Source organism: Scyliorhinus canicula, chromosome 2, assembly GCF_902713615.1.
Source record: "Scyliorhinus canicula chromosome 2, sScyCan1.1, whole genome shotgun sequence".
NCBI lineage: Eukaryota > Metazoa > Chordata > Chondrichthyes > Carcharhiniformes > Scyliorhinidae > Scyliorhinus > Scyliorhinus canicula.
In genome coordinates this window covers 221,653,010-221,677,799 of record NC_052147.1, presented here as the reverse complement: position 1 = coordinate 221,677,799, position 24,790 = coordinate 221,653,010, and the positions used below count along the sequence as shown (strand labels likewise).

General features: G+C 42.7%; 1 protein-coding gene across 7 annotated transcripts in view; it reads left to right on the top strand.

Moving 5' to 3' along the window:
- Positions 1-23,917, top strand: part of marchf7 (membrane-associated ring finger (C3HC4) 7) — a 51,063-nt gene extending 27,146 nt beyond the window's left edge. For 5 of the 7 annotated variants that reach the window (XM_038789631.1, XM_038789629.1, XM_038789632.1 and 2 more), the window contains 5 exons: positions 6,014-6,189; positions 7,035-7,144; positions 8,677-8,790; positions 9,443-9,491; positions 23,159-23,337. In XM_038789631.1, coding sequence (XP_038645559.1) covers positions 6,014-6,189; positions 7,035-7,144; positions 8,677-8,790; positions 9,443-9,491; positions 23,159-23,211 — 502 coding nt within the window. In that variant the 3' untranslated portion in view covers positions 23,212-23,337. Of the gene's footprint in view, positions 1-6,013; positions 6,190-7,034; positions 7,145-8,676; positions 8,791-9,442; positions 9,492-23,158 lie in introns of all 7 variants that reach the window. The other 2 variants (XM_038789630.1, XR_005459773.1) reach the window with 2 other exon arrangements.
- The last annotated feature ends 873 nt before the right edge of the window (positions 23,918-24,790 follow it).

The following is a 24,790-nucleotide window of genomic DNA, read 5'->3' as shown; positions in this document are numbered from 1 at the left end:
AAATCTTGGGAGCACCATCATCTTGACTGACTGCACCCTACCTGCCAAAGACAGTGGCAGCATGTCCCACCTCTTAAACTCCTCCTCCATTTGCTCCACCAGCCTCGTGAGGTTAAGCTTGTGCAAGGCCTCCCAGCTCCTGGCCACCTGGACCCCTAAGTACCTAAAGCTCCTCTTCTCTCCCCCCCCCCCCCCCCCCCCCCCCCCCCCCTTTTTTAATGGGAGTTTACCAATCCCTCCCTCCTGGTCCCCTGGGTGAACAACGAACAGCTCTCTCTTCCCCATGGTGAGCTTGTACCCTGAGAAATCCCCAAACTCCCTGAGAATCTTCATTACCTCCGGCATCCCCCCCACCGGGTCTGCCACATACAACAAGTCATCCGCATAGAGCGACACTCTGTGTTCCTCCCCCACCTCGCACCAGCCCCCTCCAGTTCCTCGACTCCCTCAACGCCATGGCCAGGGGTTCAATTGCTAGCGCAAAAAGCAGGGGGGACAGGGGACACCCCTGCCTGGTCCCTCGGTATAGCTGGAAATACTCCGACCTCCTCCTATTCGTGGCCACACTCGCCACTGGGGCCTCATATAGCAGCTTCACCCACCTGACAAACCCCACCCCGAACCTTTTCAGCACTTCCCACAAGTACCCCCACTCTACCCTATCGAAGGCCTTCTCCGCGCCCATCGCCACCACTATCTCCGCCTCCCCTTCCACCGCTGGCATCATTGTAACATTCAAGAGCCTCCTTTATGTTAGTATTCAACTGCCTCCCTTTCACGAACCCCGTGAATAACCTGCGGCACACAGTCCTCTATCCGCGTGGCTAAACTCTTTGCCAACAACTTGGCGTCTACATTTAAGAGAGATCGGCCTGTATGACCCACACTGCAGGGGATCCTTGTCCCGCTTAAGGATCAAGGAAATCGGCATCCGAGACATCGTCAGAGGCAAAGCCCCTCCTTCCCTTGCCTCGTTGAAGGTCCTAACCAACAGAGGGCCCAGCAGGTCAGCATACGTCTTATAGAATTCGACCGGGAACCCATCCGGCCCCGGCGCCTTCTCCGACTGCATGCTCCCTATCCCTTTGACCAACTCCTCCAGCCCAACCGGCACCCCCAGTCCCTCCACCTATCCCTCCTCCACCCTCTGGAATCTCAGCCGGCCCATAAAACACCCCATCCCCCTCTCCTCCAGTGGGGGTTCAGACCGATACAGTTCCTCATAGAACTCCCTGAAGACCCCATTGATGCCTACCCCACTTCGCATCACATTCCCTCCCCTATCCTTAACTCCACCGATCTCCCTAGCAGCATCTCACTTCCGAAGCTGGTGCGCCAGCATCCGGCTCGCCTTTTCCCCATATTCATACACCGCCCCCTGTGCCTTCCTCCACTGAACTTCCGCCTTCCTGGTGGTCAATAGGTCAAATTCGGCCTGGAGACTACGCCGCTCCCTAAGCAATCCCTCCTCCGGAGCCTCCGCTTACCTCTTGTCCACCCTCACCATCTCCCCCACCAACCTCTCCCTCTCTCTCTGCTCCCTCCTCTCCCTGTGGGCCCGGATGGAGATCAACTCTCCTCTAACCACCGCCTTCAGCGCCTCCCAGACCGTCCCCACTCAGACCTCCCCATTGTCATTGGCCTCCAGGTACCTCTCAATACAACATCTGACCCGCCCGCCCACCTCCTCGTCCGCCAGCAACCCCACCTCTAATTGCCAAAGCGGGCGCTGGTCTCTCTCTCTCCTCCCCCAGCTCGTGGTCCACCCAATGCGGGGCATGATCAGAAATGGCCATCGCCGAGTACTCCGTATCCTCCACTCTCGCAATCAGCGCCCTACTCATGACAAAAAAATCAATCCAGGAATAGGCCTTATGTACATGGGAGAAGAATGAAAATTCCCTGGCCCTCGGTCTCGCAAACCTCCATGGGTCAACCCCCCCATCTGGTCCATAAACCCCCTCAGGAGCTTTAGCCGCCGCCGGCCTCCTACTCGTCCTGGATCTGGATCGATCCAGTGCCGGGAAGAAAGGTATATTTTATGCGTTTCTCAAAAACCCTACTTGTCATTTTTTCTTCATCAATTTATTAAGTTACTAGGAAACATTTTATTTAGTTTCAACTGATTTGGATTTCCCTTGCTTTGCTAACCTACATATGTGTTCTCTGGGCAATTTCCTTTCCTTCTGGGGGAGATGTTAGGTATGCCATGAATAGTGTTGGTTTATAGAGAGATCCATACCCCAGACAGCGGCATCCAGAAGGAACAAAAAGTAATGGCTATCTTTGTGGTAGCTGGTTGAGTTTGGAAATTGAGAAGAATAGAAGTCGTCTTTCAGAAGACTGGAGTGGCTGGTTTGTTTGGAAGCAAGCAGCTTGAGGCTTGAATGATGCTAGATAAGCAAGGGTTTTGTATGCATTTTTTCCCTATGTATTCTGCACATTGAAAGGATAAAATCACAATAATGATTCAACAAAGTTTTTTAAGGTTGCTATCGTGGATTTACAGTGACCATATCAAGTTTACTGTCCGTTTGATACCTTTTATTGTCTATGTGGACAAGTTTCCTTGGTATGAAACACAAAATGAAGTTATGTTTTTGCACTGAACAAGTTTTTGATCATGTTGATTTCTGGCATTGAAACATGGACCGGAAAATACAATGCTCAATCAGATATTTGTATCTTCACTATATGGTGTTCTGTGCTCAATCATTTAACATTTTGGCCTCATAAAATTGCTCACCTGAAATTGCTATTTTCCCCTGCAATTTCATCCGCTTTCAGAAACAGTGATTTTGGTATGCATTTGTTCCTACTTGATTGAAATTAGCAGGAAGAGTTTTAAACATGGTTAATTGAATTTCTTACGATGTCACATGCTTGGAATTGAAGTATTACTTTTGAGAAGAGCAATGTGCCATTATGCCCCCTCAAATTGACCAAGAAACTTCCACTTACAATTACCTGCACTGTACATTGTTAAGGGTGGTGGAAATAGAAATTTGATGTCAGATTGCTGGTATTCAGATTCTTTGCATTTGGAAGAGGAAGAGAATTATTAGAATCCCAATCCAGAGCCAACAATGTTGGACGGAAACCCCAATATTTTATTTTTTCATTTTGTAAGACTATGCAGAAAGAATACCTCACTCCAGGAGCGAATTGACAAAGAAATAGGGATTTAGTATTTTAAAACCAAAATTATTAACGCATGCTAATAAACTCTTTAACGTCACTCCCGAAAACAGTTTACAATTACCCCTTAAACAAAAGCATTCAATACAATATCCTTCATTTGCTATCTCAATTTCCAATTAAACAACAAGGAAAAAAAACAATCGTTATTAATCTGTTCTAAAACCCAATGGCATAGAGCAATCCTTGCTTTCCAGAACAGATTTGGCTCCTGTTAGAACCCCTGCAGAGTCTGGTCAAAGAGCTATTTCAACTGGCTTGTTTCACCTTCCTTATCCTGTCTGCACTGCTTTAAATACTTTCAATCTTTTTTAATTATCCTACTGTGAGAGCAAGCTACTTCTGTTCTAAAGAGTAGTGAGATCAAAACTCCACTCAGAAGCTTTCTCAAATGTTTGAATACCATTGCTCTACCCAGTAATAGCCTCATCTCCCTAGGCTGAAAACACATGGACTCCCCCTAGTCAAACAAGTGCATTAGCCCAGGCTATTTGGAATAGAAGATAGAATGCCTACAATGCAGAAGGAGGCCATTCGGCCCACCGAGTGCACCAACCCTATCTCCTTAACCCAGCCTAATGTTTTTGGACACTAAGCCAATCCACCTAACCTGCACATCTTGGGAATGTGGGGGGGAAACCGGAGCACCCAGAGGAAACCCACGCAGACACGGGGAGAAAGTGCAAACTCCATAGAAACAGTCTCTCAAAGCCAGAATTAACATAGGTCCCTGGCATTGTGAAGCAGCAGTGCTAACCACTGCCACCGTGCATCCTTACTTGGGTCAAATTTACATCTGGCTCCTAAAAGCTTTCTGATCTTGCAAAACAAGATTATTTTTTAAAACCTGGCAACAACAGTCAAATGCACTCTAACCCAGGCTTTTAACCTTTTTAAATTGCCAAATGTTTATAATCCCTTGTATCTAAAATCCTGCATCGTCACGGATTACACCTGATTATTTAAAACTTGAATCATTTTTGTTTGCCTGTTTGAAGACAATTTGCATTACCACAGCATACTTGATAATTTTTCACCTTTTTCGAATCATGGAATCCCTACAATGCAGAAGGAGGCCATTCGGCCTATCTACTCTGCACTGACCCTCTGAAAAAGCAGCCCAAATAGGCCCCACAATCCATCTAACCACTTAACCTGCACTATTTTGGACTCATTCCAGTGTTCTGGTATTGATCAATTCAGACTATCTAAGATAAAAGCATCAGAGAGCCAAACCTTTTTTAAAATGAATTTAGAGTACCCAATTATTTTTTCCAATTAAGGGACAATTTAGCGTGGCCAATCCACCTATCCTGCACATCTTTGGGTTGTGGGGGTGAAACCCACGCAGACACGGGGAGAATGTGTAAACTCCTCATGGACAGTGACCCAGGGCCGGGATTCGAACCCGGGTCCTCAGCGCCGTAGGCAGCAATGCTAGCCACTGTGCCACCGTGCTGCCAGAGAGCCAAACCTGAAAGCAGAGCTGTACAAGGTTTCCTGTTGATGTGTGTATTTATTCCAAGTAAAGATTGGATACAATAAAGCACCTTAAACTGGCTGATTGAGCAGGGAGGTTTATTTCCAGTAACTTTGACATAAAAACGTTCACTGGGTAAAACTTGCTGACCAGCAATTGGAACTGCCCACATCTCTTGCCAAGATAGCCTGAGCCCCTAGATTTAATTCCTGATGATGAAAAATAATTTACAAACTGAAACTCCAAAGAAAATGTGCTGTTCTTCAGGTAGAATAAGTTTTAACCCAAGGACATCCATTCAATAGGTATACCATGTTGCATCAAGATTCTACAGGTAAACTGCTCAGGCTCCTGAATGATTTTCTTTTCTAAACCTGCTTCATGAATTTTAAAGACATTCTGATTTTTAAGGAAATCGAGCATATTTTTCATGTGCAAACGTGAAGTAAGTGATGTTGAAATATTTGAAGGTGCCAAAGCTGAGTTCAGTCCTATCCTTAATCAGATGTCCACCCAACCTTTTTTATGCCAGCTGAGCAGTGGGATTTTTTGTGCATTTTTTTCTACCCCAGGTATACTGGTATTGGCACCCCAGTTGATATTCAGTATCCCTAGGATACCTATGTAATTTTTAAAAAACATTTTTACGGGGTGTGGGCATTGCTGATTAGGCCAGCATTTATTGCCCATCCATAGTTTCCCTTCGGAAGGTTGTGGTGAGTTGCTGCCTTGAACCGCTGCAGTCCCTGACATGTAGGTACACACACTGTGCTGTTAGGGAGGGAGTTCCAGGCTGTTATCCCAGTGACCGTGACGGAACAGCGATATATTTCCAAGTCTGGGTGATGGTGACACTTGGAGAGGGGAACTTCCATGTGGTGGGTTCCCAGGTATCTGCTACTCTTGTCCTCCTAGATGGTAGTGGTCGTGGGTTTGGAAGGTGCTGTCTAAGGAACTTTGGTGAGTAATCTGTGATGCTGAGGAACCTACGGAGAAGAGTTGGAACCCAAAATGGTGAACTTCCATTCAGTTCAAAGTACTGTTTTTCCACCCACATTCCCCAGCTTTCCTTCAATGCAGTGTGAAAATATACTTGCGCATTTTCTTTTTGTAGTTAACTAAATAAATCTTAAACAAGCTACCTTGTTTTCTATTTTAAAAAATTAAGTATTTTGGGGTTTTCAAGCATGAGTGAAACTTCTACCAATAATGGTACGGTGTCACCTGGAAGCAAGATCCAATGCATTGTTGCAGCAACCCTTCCTGGTTGACTTTGTTTCATGTTGCAGCAATGCATAATTATATACTTGTTAATGTATGTTTTTTTTATGGCAGCCTACTTTTAGAGGATTCTGACGAAGAAGAAGGAGATATCTGTCGGATTTGCCAAATAGGGGCTGGAGCTACAACACCTCCAAATCCATTAATACAACCATGCAATTGCGCTGGTAGCTTGCAATATGTTCATCAGGAATGCATGAAGAAATGGTTGCAATCCAAAATAAATTCAGGTAATAGGGACTTGTAGATAAGTGACATGGTAGTCAGAATGAAGCTTGGTTTTAATTATTTCTAACTGATGAGTGGGAAGTGTTAGGAGTTGCATGTTGTTTATTTATCAATAACTTCTGAAGTTCTAATTTGCCCCAATACCAAAAATATTTTTTTCCTTGATCATATTCTACAAGGTTTCTGGGCATAGCTGCTCTTGAAAATACATGTCTACCCTGAGACTCTGGTACCAATGTTGGGATGTGGATTCTATGAAAGCCCACAAATTTGCAGGTGAAAATCTGATTCCGGCAGGAACTAAATCTTTCCATTTTAGAAGAAGAAAAATCCCTGTAGATGATTTCAAATCTCAGTTGTATTATTAAGGCCATAGAGCAGATTATTGATCTGCTGCCATTTCCCTAGATGTGGTTTGGAGAACCTAATAGATTGGCAATATTATGAAAAAATGTGATTTTTAACTTCTGTAAGAATAGAAATTATTTTGATTTGATGTGCATTTCTATAAATAACCAAATATTGACTCTACAATCCACATGTTCACAGTTCTCTCTTGACCTGGATTAACTGAATTAAGAGAACTGAATCAAAACTCGCATTCACCTCGCATGTTGGCTTAGTCTTCTCTAAGATTAGAAGTATGTAAATCTGTCCAGGCTTGATTGCTGTCTAACGGCATAAATCGACCAGGGAGCAGCAGCATTCATTGTCCACATGAGAATGGCATACATAGAAGAATGAATGGGAAGGGTGGGTGCAAGGCAGCCAATGATCTGGTATTAACAAACTAATAAATATATAACCAAACACATTAAATAGATATTGTGTACTAAACTTAATGCAGGTGCTGATTTGACTGCTGTAACCACCTGTGAATTGTGTAAGGAGAAGTTGCAGCTGGATTTTGAAGATTTTAATGTCCATGAATTGTATAGGACGCATGCAGATGAACAGGTGTGTATGGGTTTGTGAGCTTTTAAGTGATTGGTTGCCACATAAAATGTTAAGTATAACCGTAGCATTATTTGTTTGACATTAATTTAATTTATGTAATATATAATTGATCTTGGAACAAATTATTTGGGTTTCCACCAAATTTAATGTAATTCTAGAGACTTGGGAAAAGATTTACGCTTTACATTTTTCAAATCTTTGGAAGGATTGCAGGCCACTACATTTTGTAATTACAACTTGGCTAAAGATTGTGTTCTCTCATTCATTTGGAAGCATGAAAGAATAGTCTCTTTACAATGGTTCTCTACAATTAAATAGTGATAATGTTCCTTCACAGAAAATGGTAGGAAGTCTTTGATGCTGCAGTGTAATAGTGTTTTGAGTCTTGCCTGCAGAATGGTGAGAATTACCATTGATGCATGTTCAAGTGCTCTGATGACTCAGTTTGTTCAGTCAGTATCTGAGGCATTGGGACCAAGAGAGTCTGAGGTTTAATGCTTGGTGCTGAATTGGATCATTTCTGCCAAGGTGGGGCATTTCAATTGACCTCAAAATCCTTGTGGGGCACTACAATTAATGTAATTTCTTTACGCTTTAGAAAAAGGAAAATTAGCCAGAATTCCTCTGGTAAGGCTTTGTTGTGGTTTGCCATACATGAATAGCCTGCTAACATTCCCTGTAAAAGGTCATGTATCTTAACCATTGAAAAAGGTTCTGGAGTGTGACCTATACAATTAAACCTTCATCCAACAAATAATGAATGGTTTTAGCATCGAACAAAGAAGAAAATTGGAAGAAAGAACAATTGTTTATTTTCATCTTGGCTTCCTATGACTTAATATTTTCAAACTTTAAGAATTGTGGCTCAGGTTTAATCTCCCGCGCAAACCCGAAATCCGTGTGATTCTTTGGTACAATCGAGAAATCTACAATTTCAGTTTGCCAGCAAGGCACCCTTGCCTGCCTGCTGTCAGTTTACCAGTGCGATTTGAAAAGAACCAAATGGGCAGCAAAGTCACCGACTGCTGGCAAATTTTGTGTTCTTTCCTTGCAACTTGCAATTTTATCACTTGAGTTATCTGATTTCTTTTCTTTTTTTCTCCATTGGAATGTGGGGTTTATCTTGATTTTAAGTCTGACCTACTTTTCATGAACCTACTCATATTTGACTGATGATCAGTGTTGTTGGTTCATTGCTGGTATTAAACATTTATGATCAGTGGTGTCTGGTTCATTCCTGGTATTAAACATTATAGAATGCACAGTAATTTGGTAGTTTACAGACGTATATTCACTCAATTCTAACTTTACATTTTTTATAACTTATAAGACTTAAAATTGAATCTGCAGATTGTTTTATATAAGATCAGTTCCATTCACAATGCAACTTCACAGCATTGAAACATACTTGTGCTATATATGAACTTGCGTAAGAAAGAGGTGAAGATGGTCAAATCTTTGTATATTTAATAATCAGTTTGTAGATTTTTAACTTTTAGACTGTGTACCTAAATTGTTAACCGTTTCTTTAGGCACAGTATGAATTCATCAGTTCTGGTCTGTACCTTGTCTTGTTACTTCATCTGTGCGAACAGAGATTTTCTGATATGATGGGTGGCACAAGTGAGACACGGACTAGACTTCGGGTAAGCATTTGAAGTAAAATCTGGAATACAAGAATAGTAAGTTGTAAACTCCATCATTAATTTTGTAGCACATTTTGACAATCTATGCTTTGCATCAGAGTAACACTTTTTTCCATGTAAATGATTGCATTACTATTGTCAGCTTAATTGTAAATACAATGTAAATACCCATAAGATTATATAAATCACTTCAGTGCTTTTCACTGCGGTCAATAATGTTCTTAAAGTACTGCAATGCTAGGAGGGCAACTAGCACAGTCTAAAAGTTAAACGGGCAACTAGCAAAAATATAATTTGAATTTTTTTTAAAAGAATATCTTTAAAGAATAGAGGGTTTTCAAAAGTATGAATACAGTGTTGTGTATGACTCGCAAACTTTATGACTTATTTATAAAGCTGCACAACATTTAAGAATTAACAACTTGGTCAAAATAGTATCTGAAGAACCAGCTCAACTTCTGCATAGGGTAATGAGAGAATAGATTAACTACATTAAACTATGTTCTAATTCAGCACTGCAAAACAAAGCAAGATTATCTACCAGTTAGATACTGTTATGTTTTGAGTTGTTTCCGTCCCCCTTTTTTTTTGGTACGTTGGGTGAAGCCAGATATGTGGTTTTGATATCCACTTTTCCTGTTCTTGCTTTCAGTTCATCCATCTGGCAAGAACCCTTCAGCAGCACATACAAGATCTTGAAAGTAAGTTTTTTGGATACCCTTTAGGGCCCTCCACTGTCGTTGAACCAGTGGTCTTTGTTGCCCTTGATGGGAACTACTGTATTTTCAATCTGTCTGTGAAAACTGAATGTGTTGGCATGTTATTGTGGTGTTCAAACACACACCCATTTCAAAAGTCGTGATACCATTTGCGGAAGATAGACACACACTAAAGCTACGTTTGTGAGCATGCATAGTCTGCACAAGTCTCAGCACCCAAGTTTTAAACTCCTGGGCTATAAAAATAAAGCACTAATACAAGTAAATATCTACATTTTCTCCCATCTTCTGTTTTACAAATGCTGCATGAACTTTCAGACAATGTCAGGAACTTGTGGTATCATGATTCATGTAATCTTCCAGATTTGCACGAAACCAAAACACCAGGCAGTGATATTTAACAAACCGATAGTGATTCAGAAGATAGCACAGTGGTTAGCACTGTTGCTTCACAGTACCAGGGACCCGGGTTCGATTCCCTGTTTGGGTCACTGTCTTTGCGGAGTCTGCATGTTCTCCCCGTGGGGTTCCTACGGGTGCTCCAGTTTCCTCCCACAATTCTCGAAAGACATGCTTGTTGGGTGAATTGGACATTCTGAATTCTTCCTCGGTGTACCTGAACTGGTGCATTCTTCCTCGGTGTACCTTCTTCCTCGGTGTACCTGAACTGGTGCTGGAGTGTGGCGACTAGGGGATTTTCACAGTAACTTCATTGCAGTGTTAATATAAACCTACTTGTGACACTAATAAAGGTTATTATTAGAAGTATTATTCTTTATCACATGTAGTAAGCATGGGATCCCTGAAGATTACTCCGTCTACCCATCTCTGTTGTCTTGGTCGATATCTCTGATCTCAGGCAATGTACTGAAATGGCTCAATCTTTTCCAGTGTCCTCTATCTTGATGTGTCTTTTTAGTAATTAATTTGGAGCAGTATGTTTTCCATTCAGACTGAATCAAATGGCTTTTCATACCAGTTTTTGTAAATGGTTTTTCTGCATTTCAATGATCAAGCAAAGCTAATCTTTGTATGTGTGCTTCCAATGTTGTGGAGATGTACAATAGCTACCAAACTTTTTCTTCCATTCTCACCATGGCCAGGCTCCTCCCTTTCTCTGTAGCCTCCTCCAGCTCTACAGTGCTTCAGGAATTTTCCGTTTCTCCCAGTTGACCTTGTGTACATTCCTCCCCACCCTTCAACTCTGGTCTCTTGCATATGCCCCACTTCCTTTGTCCCACCATTTGAGATCAGTTGTCTGGAGCCTAATTTATGAAAACCTCCATCTCTCACCTTTTAAATTCCTCAAAACCAATATATTTCACCATACTTTTGGTTACTTCTAATATCCCCCTTGGCTTGGTATCCATTTTTGTCTAATGTCTGTAAAGCACTTTGAGATGTCTCCAACTTTATAAATGTTGTATAAATGCAAGTAGTTGTGGATGATTAGATTCTCCTGTCAACTTTTTTGTTTGGTTAAAATTGTCTTGAGGCTTGCACATATTTGAGCAAAGTCCCTTTGTGTAGGTGATTATTTATAATTTGTCTGCAGAGAGTTGTTCATCCTGTTCGTTATTAACCCAAAAATAAGAGAGGCCTTTCTTTTCATTAAAGTCAGCTACATTTGTGATGGCAGCCCAGAAATATGCGCTCTCTGTTTCTGCTTCGCTGGCATTACATCACCAGCAAGCTGTGCAATGAAACAGCCATTTATAGCGATTGGGGGTGGGGGGGGGCAGCAGGGTGTCCCCCCCCCCCAACCAGGCTGGCCACGTGGAACATGCAAGGATTGAATGGGCTAGTCAAAAGGGCCCATGTAAAGCGATCGAAGGCGGATGTGGCCATGCTACAAGAGAGCACCTGAAGGTGGGGAACCAGATTAGGCTGAGGAAGGGATGTGTTGGGCAAGTATTTCATTCGGGATTGGACTGTTAAATGAAGGATGTGGTGATTTTGGTTAATAAGTGGGTGGCATTCGAAGTGGGAAATATAGTGGTGGACTACATTATGGTAAGCGGGAAATTGGAGGGGATGCCTGTGGTGTGAGTAAACATCTATGCTCAGAACTGGGACAATGTGGAATTTGAGGCGCATGCTGGGGAAGATTTCGGGGGGGGGGGAAACTTTAATACGGTCCTGGATTGAAGACTGCTCAAGGTCGGGGAGGGTGTTGGCTACAGCTAAGCAGCTTCAGGGGGGTTCATGGAGCACATGGTGGGGTTTTTGGGATTTGGGAGGTCGAGGGCAAAAAATAATTTTTATTTTAAGGATCACTTCCGAATAGATTTCTTGGTATTGGATAAGACGTTGTTGGCAGGGGTAGTAGATGTAGAGTATTCGGCAATAGTGGTGTCGGACCATGCCCGCAACTGGTGGATTTACGAATGAGCAAGGGGGGAGTGGGCCGCAATGGAGGCTAGATGTGGGACTGTTAGCGGATGAGGAAAAGGGCTGTGGACAGGATGAGCCAGCTGACCATGGCACCATGGTGCAAAAGGCCATTCAAGAGGGGGGAGCAAAAAGACAAGTAGTTGTTATAGGGGATTCTATAATTAGAGGGACAGATAGTATCCTTTGCAAGCCGGATAGGGAGTCCGCATGGTGTGTTGCCTGCCCGGTGCCAGGCTGCGGGACATCTCCGACCGGCTTGAAAGGACACGGGAGGGGGAGGATCCAGTTGTTGTGGTCCACCGAGACAAGAAGTTGGGTGAGGACCTGGAAACCATTGCTATCACGAAAGAGCAAGTGTTGGGCAAGCTAATGGAGCTCAGGATAGATAACTCTCCTGGCCCTGATGGAATGCATCCCAGGGTACTGAAAGAGATGGCTAGAGTAATAGCAGATGCACTGGCGGTAATTTTCCAAAATTCGCTGAACACTGGGGCAGTCCCAGAGGGTTGGAAAACAGCAAATGTGACGCCACTGTTTAAAAAGGGAAGTAGACAAAAGATGGGGAATTATAGACCGGTTAGCTTAACCTCTGTCCATGGGAAGATGCTTGAGTCTATTATCAAGAAAGAGATAGGAGGGCAGCTCGATAGAAATTGTCCCATTGAACGGACGCAGCATTGATTCATGAAGGGCAGGTAATGCTTGACGAATCTCTTGGAATTCTATGAAGACATTTCGAGCAAGGTAGACAAAGGGGACCCAGTGGATGTGGTGTACCTAGATTTCCAAAAGGCCTTTGACAAGGTACCGCACAAGAGGCTGCTGCATAAGATAAGGATGCATGGTGTTAAGGGTAGAGTACTAGCATGGATAGAGGATTGGTTGTCTAACAGGAAACAAAGAGTGGGAATAAATGAGTGCTATTCTGGCTGGCAATCGGTGACGAGTGGTGTGCCTCAGGATCGGTGTTGGGACCACAATTATTTACAATTTATATAGACGATTTGGAGTTGGGAACTACGTGTAAGGTATCCAAGTTTGCAGATGACACGAAGGTGTGTGGCAGAGCAAAGTGTACTGAGGACTGTAAAACCTTAGAGGAACATTGACACACTGAGTGAGTGGGCAAACGTCTGGCAGATGGAGTATAATGTCAATAAGTGTGAAATCGTGCATTTTGGTAGGAGTAACAATAGAACGGATTATTACTTAAATGGTAAAAAGCTGCAGCTTGCTGCTATGCAGAGGGACCTGGGTGTATTGTGCATGAGTCACAGAAGGTTGGTCTGCAGGTGCAACAAGTAATTAGGAAGGCAAATGGAATTTTGTCCTTCATTGCGAAGGGGATTGAGTTTAAAAGTAGAGAGGTAATGTTGCAGTTGTACAAGGTGCTGGTGAGGTCATACCTGGAGTACTGTGTGCAGTTTTGGTCTCCACACTTGAGAAAGGATATGCTAGCACGAGGGGGGGTGCAGAGGAGGTTCACTAGGCTGATTCCGGAGTTGAGGGGGTTATCGTATGAGGAGAGGCTGAGTAGATTGGGATTATATTCACTGGAATTCAGAAGGTTGAGGGGGGATCTAATAGAAACATATAAAATTTGAAGGGAATGGATAAGATAGAAGTAGAAAGGATGTTTCCACTGGTAGGTGAAAGTAGGACAAGAGGGCATAGCCTCAAGATTAGGGGGAGCAGATTTAGGACTGAATCAAGGAGGAACTTCTTCACTCAGAGGGTGGTTAAGTATGGAATTCCCTACCGAAAGGAGTAGTAGACGCTACTTCATTGAATATATTTAAAGATAGGGTAGATGTTTTTTTGAAAAATAAAGGAATTACGGGATATGGCGAGAATGCGGATAAGTGGTTCTGAGACCACGAATAGATCAGCCATGATCTTATAGAATGGCGGAGCAGGCACGAAGGGCCGGACGGTCTACTTCTGCTCCTAGTTCTTATGAACAGGTGTGTGAGCAGGTGAGGAAGGCCATCGGGGATATGTTGAGATTAATCATATGGGGGAGGTTTCGGCACGTATGATTTGGGAGGCACTGAAAGCAGTGGTTAGGGGGAGTTTATTTTGATTCGAGCACACTGGGAGAAGGCAGAGCGGGTAGAGATGGAAAGGCTAGGGAGGAAATTCTGCAGGTGGACAGGCGATATACAGAGGCCTAGGAGGAAGGGCTGTTAAAGGAACGCCAGAGGCTGCAAATAGAATTTGGGTTGTTATCTACGAGTATGGCAGTTGCAAAAGGTGAAGGGGGGCGGTATGAGTATGGGAAGAAAGCGAGCATGATGTTAGTGCACCAGTTGAAGCAGGAGGCGACAAGAGAATGGGAAAGTGAAAGGCACAGATGGGAATACGGTTTTGGACACGGCGGGGGTGAATGAGGTGTGTCGGGAGTTTTAAAGCAAATTGTACGGGTCGGAACCCCAGGCTGGGGAAGAGGCTGTTTCTGGGGGGTTTGGAGTTCCCGAAGGTTGATGAGGAGCAGGTGGAGGACCTGGGGGCCCGTTTGGGCTTGTAGAAGTAGTAGAGAGGTTGGAGGCGGTGCAATTGGGTAAAGCCCTGGGACTGGATGGGTACCCAGTGGAATTTTAGAAGAAGTTCTCTGGAGTGCTGGTCAGGGCACTCAATGAAGCAGAGGAGTTGGGTGTGCCCAACCCCCCTTCCCGATGTTGTCACAGGTGTCGATCACCCTTATTTTAAAGCGGGATAAGACCCGGAAAACTGTTGGTTGTACAGGCTGATCTCCCTGTTAAATGTGGGTGCCAAACTATTGGCGAAGATCCTGGCTACAAGGATCGTAGACTGCGTCCCAGGGTGAATATTGCAATGGTCAGGTAGTGGGGAGGGTTAATATGAGAGCGGGTGGAGGTGACATCATGTAAAGACACAAGTCTGGGGGCATTGTTAACGGCACCTCTGCCGTTCTTGCCAACTCATTGCTCCACAAGCCCAGTAGTAGTGGCAACCCTGAGGCTGTGGGTACAGTGCAGGCAGCACATGAGGTTAGAGGGGGCATAGGTGTGGGCACCGATATGTGATAACCATCGGTTTGCTCCGGGGGGGGGGGGGGGGGGGGGGGGGGGGGGATGGGGTGTTTCGGAGGTGGCAACGGGTAGGGATCGAGAGATTTGGGGAACTCTTTATTGATGAAGGCTTCCTGAGTACAGAGGAGCTGGAGGAGGAGTTTAAGTTGCCGGACGGAATGGGTTCCGGTATCTGCAGGTGAGGAATTTTGTGCGGAGGCAGGTCCCGACCTTGCCACCCCAGGGGCTACAGAATAAGGTGATGTCAAGAACAGAGTAGTAGAGGGGAAGATTTCTGAGATCTATAAGGAACTGATCGAGTGGGAGGGAGCCCCGATTAGGAGAGTTGGAGAAAGTGGGAAGAGGAGTTCGATGGGGAGTTGGAAGCTGGATTATGGTAGGAGAGTTAATGTATCCTCGTTGTGCGCCAGGTTCAGCCTGAAACAGTTTGAGGTGGTCCACATGGCACACATGACTGTGGCCCGGATTAGCAGGTTCTTTGAGGAGGGGGGAGGATAGGTGTGGGGTCCTGCGAACCATGTCCATATGTTTTGGGCTTTTCTGAGGCCGAGGGGTTTCTGGCAGGGATTTGCTGACATGTCAGAGCGATCTTTGGTGTGTCGGAAGACCCGGGAGCCCAGGGGGTGAGAGAGCCTGACGAGAGCCTTTGCCTTGCTGGTGGCCCAGAGACGGATCTCACTACGATGGAGGGACTCTGAGCCCCTGAAGTCAGGGGGTATGGGTTAGCGACATGGTAGGGTTTCTCAGACTTGAGAAAATTAAATTTGTGTCGAGGGGGTCGTTGCAGGGGTTTGCTCTGAGGTGGTTCATCGACATCTTTGAGAAAAATTAAGCTGTCAGCAGGGGAGAGGAGGGAGTGGGGGAAGGGGAGGCATGGGAGTGACGAGTAAGGACAGGAGAGCCAATGGAGGAGTGGCTGAGGAAGGTGACTTTTTTTTGGAAGCCATGTTAGCTGGGGTTTGTGGTGGGGGGAGTTTGTTGGTTATATTGTTGTGTTTTTGTTTTGGTTGACATTTGATGTTGAAAATTGTTAAAATTGTAAATGCCTCAATAAAAAGATAACACCTGCATTATAAAGGATATAAAATATTTTACCGGAGTTGTACGGTTATAACTTACGGGAAAGGAGAAACATGCTTGGTTTCTTTCCTCCTGAAAAGAGACGGCTAGGATAACCGAAGAGAGGTTTTTAAAACTCTGAAAAGTTTCAATGTAGTAGGTGCAGAGTGTGAAATTTATACTTGTTGGCAAGCAGTATAAGGTCACCAAGAAAAAGTGGGGAATTTGAAGGACAGTTCATTGAGGAGTGATGAGAAAGTAGAACACTCCCAACACTGACTGAGTCAAGTAGAAGAGATACTTACCTAGCTTTCCCTTGAATGCATGAGGAAGAAGAGAATAGAGTGGTGGTGATAGAACATAGAACATAGAACAGTACAGCACAGAACAGGCCCTTCGGCCCTCAATGTTGTGCCGAGCCATGATCACCCTACTCAAACCCACGTATCCACCCTATACCCGTAACCCAACAACCCCCCCCCTTAACCTTACATTTATTAGGACACTACGGGCAATTTAGCATGGCCAATCCACCTAACCCGCACATCTTTGGACTGTGGGAGAAAACCGGAGCACCCGGAGGAAACCCACGCACACAGGGGGAGGACGTGCAGACTCCACACAGACAGTGACCCAGCCGGGAATCGAACCTGGGACCCTGGAGCTGTGAAGCATTTATGCTAACCACCATGCTACCCTGCTGCCCCCTTATCAAGCAGTTGCTTAATATTTAGCTTTTCATCTTGCACTCATAAGGCCAAGTGCAAGGATGCCAAATGTATTTTCTATTTGTAATTTAAGATATCAACAATATTGTTCAAAACACAGGTAAATTTATGATTACATTTATCCTGCTATATAAATTGTTGAGCTTGTTTTGAAGTTTGCCATACTTGTTTTGCTGAGGCTTCTAGTCTTGCACTCATCATGACAAAACGTCATTTTTAAAATCAGCTATATTAAAGTTAAATCAGGAGTGATTGGTTCAGGTGGAGTCTAAACACCAAGTACCGATTGGGCCAAATGGCATATGTCTTTTGAAATGCTGTTCAAATAATTACCTTCCCTAATCTCATGGCCTCATTTATGCATGTTCTGCCCTCTCTTGCACACCTGGCTCAGTTAATTTTACTAGCCTCTCCTATCCTTTATTTCTTTCTGACTATTAAAAAATACTTTGCGCCTGAGCCAAACTCTCCACTACCCTCTGCTGCAGGCTGCCCCAAAAACGTCCACCTCTAAATGTTTTCCTTTGGCCACCAACCTTAAATAAGTGTTAATAAAATGCATCCCAAGTGTTACCTCTTGATAAATTGCTCTAATCTGAATTTCTAGACATTCAATTCCCAGGACCTGCATTTAATAAATAAATCATCTTGACAACTTCCAATAACGTGTGTATCTTAATTTAATCTCCTTCAACCTACCGTGAGCACCGGCATAGATACTCACTAGTTGCATAAATACATTGATATATCTTCATTTCCCTTCCATTTAATTTATTCCTAAATCTCTATGATTAAGCAAACTTTGGAATTAAAATTAATTTACAAATTCAAATACAATTAATTGAATAACTTTTCCATTTATTTCTTAACTTTAACCAACATTCTTTCTATTTTGAGCATCTTGATATATCTGCCCAGTGTTACATTTATTGAAACATTCAACACTCCCCACCTTCGTGAAAAACTCATTATGCAGTTAATCATAGAGTTCAAACCTAAAATGCATACGTACTAACTGTCATGTGAGAATACCTTTTAAGAAATAGGTGGGTGTTTATAAATGGATGTGTATATAAATATCTGTAGCGAGAGTACCTTTAAGAAATGGGTGTTTACTCCAGTAATGATGTCAGAGTGGGTGGAGCAGGGCTGTCTGTCAGCTTTTTACTTTTGTTTTAGGCTGTTTGCTGCAGGGTGTTTTAGTTTCGTTTTCAGTGTTGGAGCTGAAGTCAGACCAAGCAGGTGTACTGCTGTTCTCTCTGCCATCAAAAGACTATCTCTCTCAATTATTTGGTGAATTCAGAATTATAAATATTTTCAGTAGTGACTTTAACCTGGTGTGCTTCTGTTAAAGGTTATGTTTTTTGTAAGTCTTCAGAATGTTAAAAGGACAGCGTAAGCATTACTTAGTGGTGTACTCTTTGGGGGTTGTATTTGAATTAATGGTTGCTAATTTGAACAATAGAACATTACAGCGCAGTACAGGCCCTTCGGCCCTCTATGTTGCGCCAACCTGTGAAACCAATCTTAAGCCCATCTACACTATTCCATTATCATCCATTGACAAGGTGCCACATTGGAGACTGTTCAATAAATTAAGAGCCCATGGTGTTAAGGGCAAGATCCTGGCATGGATAGAGGATTGGCTGACTGGTAGAAGGCAGAGAGTGGGGATAAAGGGATCTTTTTCAGGATGGCAGCCGGTGACTAGTGGTGTGCCTCGGGTCGATACTGCAACCACAACTTTTCACAAATACATTAATGATCTGGAAAAAGAAACATGAAGGCACTGTTGCTAAGTTTGCAGATGATACAAAGATCTGTAGAGGGGCAGATGGTGTTGAGGATGCAGGCGTTCACTGTTTGTTTTAAAAAGGTTAACTTGAGTTCATAGAATAAACATTGTTTTGCTTTAGAAAATACTTTTCCATTTCTGCTGTACCACGCCTGTAGAGTGGCTGTGTGCTCCCCATACCACAATCTATTAAAAGTTGTGGGTCAGGTGAACTCCATGATGCACTTGGGGGTTCTCTAAACCCTGGCCCATAACAAAACATACAAATATAGGAATTAGAAAGCAGGAGTAGGCAATTTGTCCCTTGAGCCTGCTCTGCCATTTGATGGATCATGGTTGACGTAATTGAGCTTTCCTGCCTCTCCTTGACTCCCTTGTCAATCCAGAATCTATATAATGAGGCCGTAAAATATTCTATGTTCCTGTGAACACTTCTCTAGGAAAGAGAATTCTCCAGAATAATTACCTTCAGAGAAAAAAAAATTCCTTCATCATAAATGGGAGATCACTTATTTTAAACTGCTGAGTGCTGCAAATATAGTTTCATATTGGCAAGTGAACTCTGGTAGAGGCATTGCCTTGCAGAATGCACCAGTTCATGTAATTTTTAAAAATATAAATTTTAAGAGTACCCAATTTTTTTTCCAATTAAGGAGCAATCTAGCATTGCCAATTCACCTACCCTGCACATCTTTTTGGGTTGTGGGGGCGAGACCCACACAGACATGGGAGAATGTGAAACTCCACACATGCAGTGACCCGGGTCCGGGATCGAACCCAGGTCCTCAGTGCCGTGGTTACAGTGCTAACCACTGTGCCACCGTGCTGCCCCAGTGGCTGATAGTTTAATGCAATAATTGTTTGAAATTTAAACCATGCAGCTTGACAGCAGTGTTGGCCAATTGCATCTAATATTGAGCATGTGTTTTGCAAGCACAGACTGGTTGGATGTGGTCTGTACCTTGTCCATTGCAAACAACAGAAGGGGTATGCCATTTCATTATGATCTGCCAGTCTTTCGGATGTACAGCCTACATACCTAGCATCATACTGGCACTGCAATTCAGATACCACTTTACTTATTTGTGTGATAGGCAGATCGGTATTTTGGCTCAACAGTGCATCCAGTTGTTGCCGAATCCACTTGCCAACCAATAAGTACACTCTTCTCATGCAGTATAAACTCAGGGCAATTTACAAGAATACAGTGCAAGACAAAAGCTTTGACCTTTTTTTTCAGCAATATTAAATAGCTGTTTTTCGAACTGGTGTCCCATGGGTAATTTGTTTGCACAGCTTGCTCTTTTTGATCTATATTAGTGACATAGATTTGGGAATGCAGGGAATAGATTCCAAGTTTGAAGATTAGCTGAGACAGGTGTTGGGCATCTTAAAAAGCATTAAAGTAGATAAATCCCCAGGGCCTGATGGGATCTACCGCAGAATACTGCAGGAGGCAAAGGGGGAAATTGCTGGGGCCTTGACAGTAATCTTTGTATCCTCATTGGCTACAGGTGAAGTTCCAGAGGACTGGAGAGTAGCCAATGTTGTTCCATTGTTTAAGGGCAGCAGGGATAATCCAGGAAATTATAGGCCGATGAGCCTTATGTCAGTGGTAGGGAAATTATTGGAAAAGATTCTTAGAGATAGGATCTACTCATTTTGGAAACAAATGGACTTATTAGTGATGGAAAGCATGGTTTTGTGAAGGGAAGGTCGTGCCTCACAAATTTGATCAAGTTTTTCAAGGAAGTGACCAAGATGATAGATGAGGGAAAGACAGTAGATGTTGTACACATGGACTTCAGTAAAGCCTTTGATAAGGTACCTCATGGTAAACTGGTACAAAAGCTGAAGTCACATGGGATCAGAGAAGAGCTGGCAAGTTGGATACAGAACTGGCTTGGCACAGAAGACGGAGGGTAGCAGTAGAAGGGTGCTTTTCTGAATGGAAGGCTGTGATTAGCGATGTTCCACAGGGATCAGTTCTGGGACCTTTGTTGTTTGTGGTGTATATAAATGATTTGAAAGAAAATGTAGCTGGTCTGATTAAGTTCGCAGACACAAAAATTGGTGAAGTTGAGGATAGTGTGGATTGTCAGAGGGTACAACAGGATATAAACTGGTTAGAGTCTTGGGCGGAGAAATGGCATATGGAGTTTAATCTGGACAAGTATGAGGTAATGCACTTTGGAAGGTCCAATGCATGTAGGAATTACATAATAAATGGTAGAACTCTTGCAAGTACTGACCGGCAGAGAGATCTGGGCATGCTTGTCCACCGATCACTGAAAGTGGCAACGCATGTGGATAAAGTGGTCAAGAAGGCATACGGTATGTTGGCCTTCATCGGTTGAGGCATTGAATGTAAAAATGGGTAAGTCGTTGCAGCTGTACAGGACCTTAGTTAGGTCTCATTTGGAATATTGTGTATAATTCCAGCCGCCACACTATCAGAAGGATGTGGATGCTTTGGCGAGGGTACAGAAGTTGTTTATTAGCATGTTGTCTGGTATCGAGGACATTGGCAATGAGGAGTGGTTAGATGAACTCGGTCTGTTCTCACTAGAATGACGGAAGTTGAGAGGCGACCTGATAGGTCTACAAGATTGAGTGACAATGACAGAGTTTAAAGTGGATGGGGGAAAGTTTAGAACAGATGTGCAAGGCAAATTTTTTTTTTAACACTGGGTGGTAAATGAACATGCTGCCTGGGGAGGTGGTGGGAGTGTGAACGATAGTGGCATTTTAGGGACATCTAGATATGAATAAGGCGGGAATGGAAGAATATGGACTCCGTAAGTGCAGACAGTTTTAGTTTAGGCATGTACCATGGCTGGTGCAGGCTTTGAGGGCCGACGGTCCTGGGATGTGGGGTTGAAATCCACACAAACATGGGGAGAATGTGAAAACTCCACATGGACAGTGATCAAGAGCCGCGATCGAACCTGGGACCGTGGCACCATGAGGCAGTAGTGCTAACCACCGCCACGGTGCTGCCCTGAAGCAAAATATTTCTTAATTTCATTCGTCATTTCTTTATTATCTTCACTCCCCATTTGCACTCTCTAGAGGGCCAAAACTCACTACTTTTTGCCTTTTTTAAATACCATTAAAACCTCACTTTATCTGTTTTGCCATTCTAGCTAGCTTCCTCTCCGACTAATTTCTTTCTCTTGTGTTTAATCTTTTGGTCATTCTCTGCCATTCTTTATATTTTGACCAATCATCTGACCTGCCACTCATCTTTGTGCAGTTATATGCTTGGCCTTGAAGGTTGATGTTTACCTAACTTCAGTTAAACCACGAATGATGGGTCCTCCCCTTAGAATTTTTCTTTATATTAGGAATGAGTATTCTGAAATATCTTTTAAATATCTGCCATTACTTCTCTATCATAGAATTTACAGTGCAGATCTCTATTGATCTTTCCTCGGATTCAAATATCCCAGTTCATTTTAGGCATGTACCATGGCTGGTGCAGGCTTTGAGGGATGCCCACATTATTGCCTTTATCTAAATTTTTAAATCATGATGGACTTGCTGTTCTCCTTTCTGTTGTAGTGGTATTAAGATGATGAATGTGTTGGATAATATCCCATGCTAGCATGTAAACATGATACCTGGGGTAGCAGTGCCAAACATGCCAAATTTGTGCAGAACATGGTCCATTTTAATTTTTCCTTGTCTCTACAGCCTAACCAATGATTCTAAAGGAACTGCTTGAAACCAATGAAGTGCAGGTACATTTCATGGCTTTCAACTTGCTTCACCTGTGGCACCAGGTGGAACAAGTTTCCTAATTTGACACCATCACTGCAGGCCATTACCATCTTATTACTGTGCCATTTCTTCCGCCCAACTCAGGATTTAGTTGTGGATTGGCTTGTCATCTGTGCTAGCCTATTATATGAACAACATAACCAATCAACTGCATACGGCCACATTCCTTTAGCTCACTGGCGTTATGGAAATAAGGCAGACCTGAGACCCAGTTTTGAAGTACAATTTGAACATGAGCACAAATTGCAACATGCCACCTACTAGATGTCATTTCTCAGCCTTTGTATCTTCATTACTTTTTTTCCTATTAAGGGGCAATTTAGCATGGCCAATCCACCTACCCTGCATATTTTTGCGTTGTTGGGGTTAGACCCATGCAGGCATTGGGAGAATGTGCAAATTCCACACAGCCAGTGACCCAGGGCCAGGATCGAACCTGACCCTCTGCCATGAGGCAACAGTGCTAACGTATCTTCATTACTGAGGTTCATCTTTAATTTTGCAAGGAACTAACGTTATAAACTGCCTACTTTATGGGCAAATGTAATGGGATAGTAAACCTGCTTCAGCAGTTTAGGAATATTTGGTTTCATCAGGTTGATTTGCCTTGGCATCAGAAATATTGATGAGTAAAAGTATTTGCTAAGTAGTTACCTCATCACTGCCACAGCACTGCAGCGTCTGAAAAGCCTAGCCAGTATCTTTTCATAGGCCATGAAGACGAGTATAACTTTTCAAATTTAGTACAACTAAAACTACTTGCTAATATTAGGCATTTTAGAGCCATTTTTGCATGTGTACTTTCTGAAAACTAATTTTTATTTTAAATCTTCACAGCTACAGATGAAGATTCTGAAGATGAACAGGATAGCTTTGACAGGATTGCTTAATGGACTCACGATAGGGATTGTATAGCACAAATGGAATCATTGCAACAGTGAGGAAAGCCCCTGTAGTCTTTATTCAAATGGCTAAACATTTTATTCATATTTCAATTTGCTTTTGCGAGAAATTGCTAGTGGAGCATCATCAAAAATAATACTGAAACATTAGGTGCAGTTTCTCTGTTTTGTGACTACACTTAAAATGATAACATGCTTTATAATTTGATAAAATAACAATTAAGCAAAGCTTTTTATTTTATAAGTTAGCATTAGGAATTAAGCAAAAAGGCAACATATTGTACATGTGTATAATCTACTTTTAACTTTTAATATTTCCTGTCTTGGATTGAATGTGGACATCCGTTTTGCAACAGATTACAGGTCTGATTTGGGATGAAATTTAGGCCTAGAAACTCTTCAGCTCCAGAATTTGCAGGAGATCGGACGTCATGAGAAAATTATATATTTAAACTTTTTTTTCCAAGTTGTTTCTTTTGAGTAGTTAAGAATCATAACTGTCAAGAAGGATCTTGCTTCAATTCTAAGATAAATTGATTGGTCAATTTCTTGTTTTATTCCATTGACACATGATGTTGAAATGCATTCAATCTTTTGAGGTAACATTGTCTGCCTTATCAAACCTAGATGTGATTAAAGTAGTTATTTTCTTTGTCCATAAAATTATTAAAGGCATTAAGTTTAAACGAAATAATTTTCTTACATTTTTGGCTTTTTATAATTATTTTTGAGCAAATGTACATAAAATGCTGTTACATTTATAATCCTATGGTAACATTACTCCTAGTATCTTCAAAACAATATGCTCTGTTTCGAGCAGTGCACAATATGTAAATTTATGAAGTAAATGAAATTTTTTTTGCGGTGTTTGGTTGGAAGAATTTTCCTAGATTGCAAGATAATTATGGATGAAGAGAGCCATTCAGCCCATCTTATTTCAACCAGGAATAGTGAATTATTTGTGACTCTGGCCTCCCTTAAAAATATATATTTAGCTTCACAAATGGGAATACAGTACCTCCTTGGGTACATGTGTCACTTTTCGCACCAAGTACAAATGCAACTGTTTTACATTTTGTTTTGTATAGGTCAGGTGACTAGTATGTTGTTGAAGATATTTGGAAGTCTGAAACACGAGGAGAAAATGCAGGAAACTGCTGTCTGGCAGCTTTGGTGCAGAGAGCAAGATGGTTTCTCACAACAGATTATCAACCTAAACTGTTAGTCCAACCTTCCCCTCTCTACAGCTGTTGCCTAACCTGCTCAGTGTTTCCTCCAGTCTTGGCTGAATTCACAGTTTGGCATGAAATAAACCATTTATAGCAAAAGAGTATATTTCACGGGATGACTGTAGGCTTTCCTAAGTCTTAAACTAAAAATTTGGAAACCAAACCCAAATATTAAACTTGAACCCACAATACTTTCTCAAAGTAAATCTATCCACCTGGCCAATTTAATTATATTTGAAGCTATCTAATCAGCAAATTGGGCAATCATGTGTACTGCCAAAGTTCCACAAGTAGCAGGACCACAGCAGGCTTGATAATCCAAGTGGCCACCATGTGTG